General features: G+C 38.6%; 1 protein-coding gene across 2 annotated transcripts in view; it reads left to right on the plus strand.

The window, feature by feature from the left end:
• The first annotated feature begins 1,497 nt into the window (after positions 1-1,497).
• LOC106472334 (sine oculis-binding protein homolog) overlaps positions 1,498-2,573 on the plus strand; it is a 20,461-nt gene continuing 19,385 nt past the window's right edge. The window contains exons 1-2 of one of the 2 annotated variants that reach the window (XM_013932972.2): positions 1,498-1,586; positions 1,969-2,251. In XM_013932972.2, coding sequence (XP_013788426.2) covers positions 1,563-1,586; positions 1,969-2,251 — 307 coding nt within the window. In that variant the 5' untranslated portion in view covers positions 1,498-1,562. Of the gene's footprint in view, positions 1,587-1,783; positions 1,879-1,968; positions 2,252-2,573 lie in introns of those variants that run through there. The other variant, XM_022400934.1, reaches the window with a different exon arrangement.

Genomic DNA, 2,573 nt, shown 5'->3' on the forward strand with positions numbered 1-2,573 from the left:
GTAAGTAATGTAACGGGTGAACGTGTTTCTATTTCATTTTAAAGATGGTTCTTTGGGTCAAATTTGTAAAAACTGGTTTGGTTGTTTCAATAAAAAATATTTTTCTGTCGTCCCGTCCGTACATCTGTTTGTCTATTTATCCATCCGCTTGTCCTTCTATCTATCTGTCTGTTTTTCATTTATCTGTCTATCTGTCCTCCTGAACTTATATCTGTCTACTTTCTATCTGTCCTCCCTTCCGTCAACCTGACTACCCATCCTTCAACTTGTCTGTTTATTACCTATCTATCCGTCCTTCAGTCCGTTCATCTGTTTACTATCTATCTATCTATCCTCCCGTCCATCAACCTATCTATCCATCTACCCTTACGTGGAAGTTGAGACATTGTAGCTTTCTACACGGTGTTTAATTTCATACAAAACTCGTAGACAAATAATGCACGTGGATATTAAACTTGTTCATCTCATTTACTTCACGTGCTCACGTTCGTGTTTGTTATTACACACGTCCTTCTTTCCATATTAACAATTAAGCTGACGTCAGCAGTAACCAAATCTCGGCGAACGAGATGCAGGCTGTAACGTAACACGTGACGTCGTTTCATTAGCCCGAGCTTGAAAACCACCCGATTCCCAGTATGAAACCTTGTAACCGAGAAACATGTTTGGATGGGTTTCATGGCAGCGATTGTCATTAAAAATTAGATATTTTCAACCTGAACGAAACCATATATATATATATATATATATATACGTGGGGTTAAAGCGCCAGGTCAGAGACATATAGGGGTTCAGATATAACCATTCCTAACTTTATAAACTACTGATCAGAGGTAAGGAAACAAGCCAGTAGCACCCGCCGCCACCAGGACTGACTTTGTCAGGCTCTTTGAACCAAATAATAATAATCAGGTCTCGAATCTAGATTTTTCAGCTTGTAACCCTACACGCTAAACACGAGATTACGCCCGAATGTCATAAAAAAAGCAACTATCTTTCATCATGATGTCATAATTAAACAATTCCAGTCTCTTGATACCCCTATTCCCCTAGGTTCGAGTAAGTTCTAGCAGGGTATCCGAGGTACTTTTAATAATGAAACAAAAAAAAGTTAGAACTTGCTATTTAGTGTCATTAGGACAAGTCAGAACTTGTTATTTAGGCCACATTTCACAAAATGTCATACTTGTTCAACTTCCTGATTGGCTCAGACTCACACACGTGTAGCCTCCTGATTGGTATGGTTCTCTCCTTGCCTCATACAATAAATAGCTTCGTGATTGGTGGAGTTCTGTCACAGACTCACACACGTATAGCCTCCTGATTGGTGGATGTGATCTTATTGTGTTCATGCATACACAACTTCGTTTATTGGTGGAGTCACCTCACTGTCTCACACACGTATAGCTTCCTGATTGGTGGATGTGATCTTATTGTATTCATGCATATACAACTTCGTTTATTGGTGGAGTCACCTCACTGTCTCACACACGTATAGCCTCCTGATTGGTTTAAATCCCTAAAGCCAACTTGCCTTTTCCGACTTTCTTCACGCCCTTCCTATGGCTCTTGTCTACTATTCTCTGGTATTTCAACAAGTACAACTGATTTCACGCTCGGGGAACAATAATCCCCAGATGGGGAAGAGCAGGCATACACAAAGTTTGCTTCCTCTTCTTCCAAACTAAATGACTTCCACGTTTAGTTTTATATTCCTTATTGTTTCAAACGACATTACTATATATATAATGTTGTATTTTTTCTTCTCTCACTAAAAAAGTTCGTTTATCCAAAATGGACACCACTAGTTTTTCCTCAGGGTGTTTCTAACCATTGTTTATATATATATATATATATATATATGACAGTTCTTTCAAGGTTTGTTTTTCTCTTATAATCATGTTAAGCTTCGAAATATTAAGTGAACAATTTATTTATTTATTGAAACATCTTGATTGGTTATTGTAGGACTACGTGGAGTCTACAATGAATGAACTCCTCAGTTGGTATGGTTACGATAAGCTGGACACCGAGGAATCTCAAGCTTTAAACGTCCAACGTTTCAGCTCACTCGCGCGCACTCCACCGTTGCGATTATCACCCGCTCTTGACGAACCAGGTTCTGAGAATTCAAACCCGAAAACGTTCTCTAGAAGTAGAAACAGATCCTCCGCACCCAGGACCACCCCGGCCGCCGGTGGAGACAATAATGACGCACATGTGACGTCATCACCAAGTTCTGGCCCAGAAGGTTAGAATATTATACTTTCACGCTACTCCGGGAATTCTGAAAAGCTGTCTAAACGTTTCCTGCCATCTGTTACAAAATTATTATAAAAAAAGTTACGTTTTAACTTATAAACAAAGCGATAAGAACATTGCCTAGATTACAAGGATTTTAAAGTTACGTTTGCTCGCGTATTTGACTCGACAGAACTCACGTGCAAAGTTCCACTTGACTCGACAGAACTCACGTGCAAAGTTCCTGATAATTTTTCAAGTATAAAAAAATTATAATATCACTTATAAAATAAGCCTGAAAACCTAAATGATTAATATAATTTTGTTTGTAT

This window comes from Limulus polyphemus, unplaced genomic scaffold (genome assembly GCF_000517525.1).
Source record: "Limulus polyphemus unplaced genomic scaffold, Limulus_polyphemus-2.1.2 Scaffold5253, whole genome shotgun sequence".
In the NCBI taxonomy this organism is placed as follows: domain Eukaryota; kingdom Metazoa; phylum Arthropoda; class Merostomata; order Xiphosura; family Limulidae; genus Limulus; species Limulus polyphemus.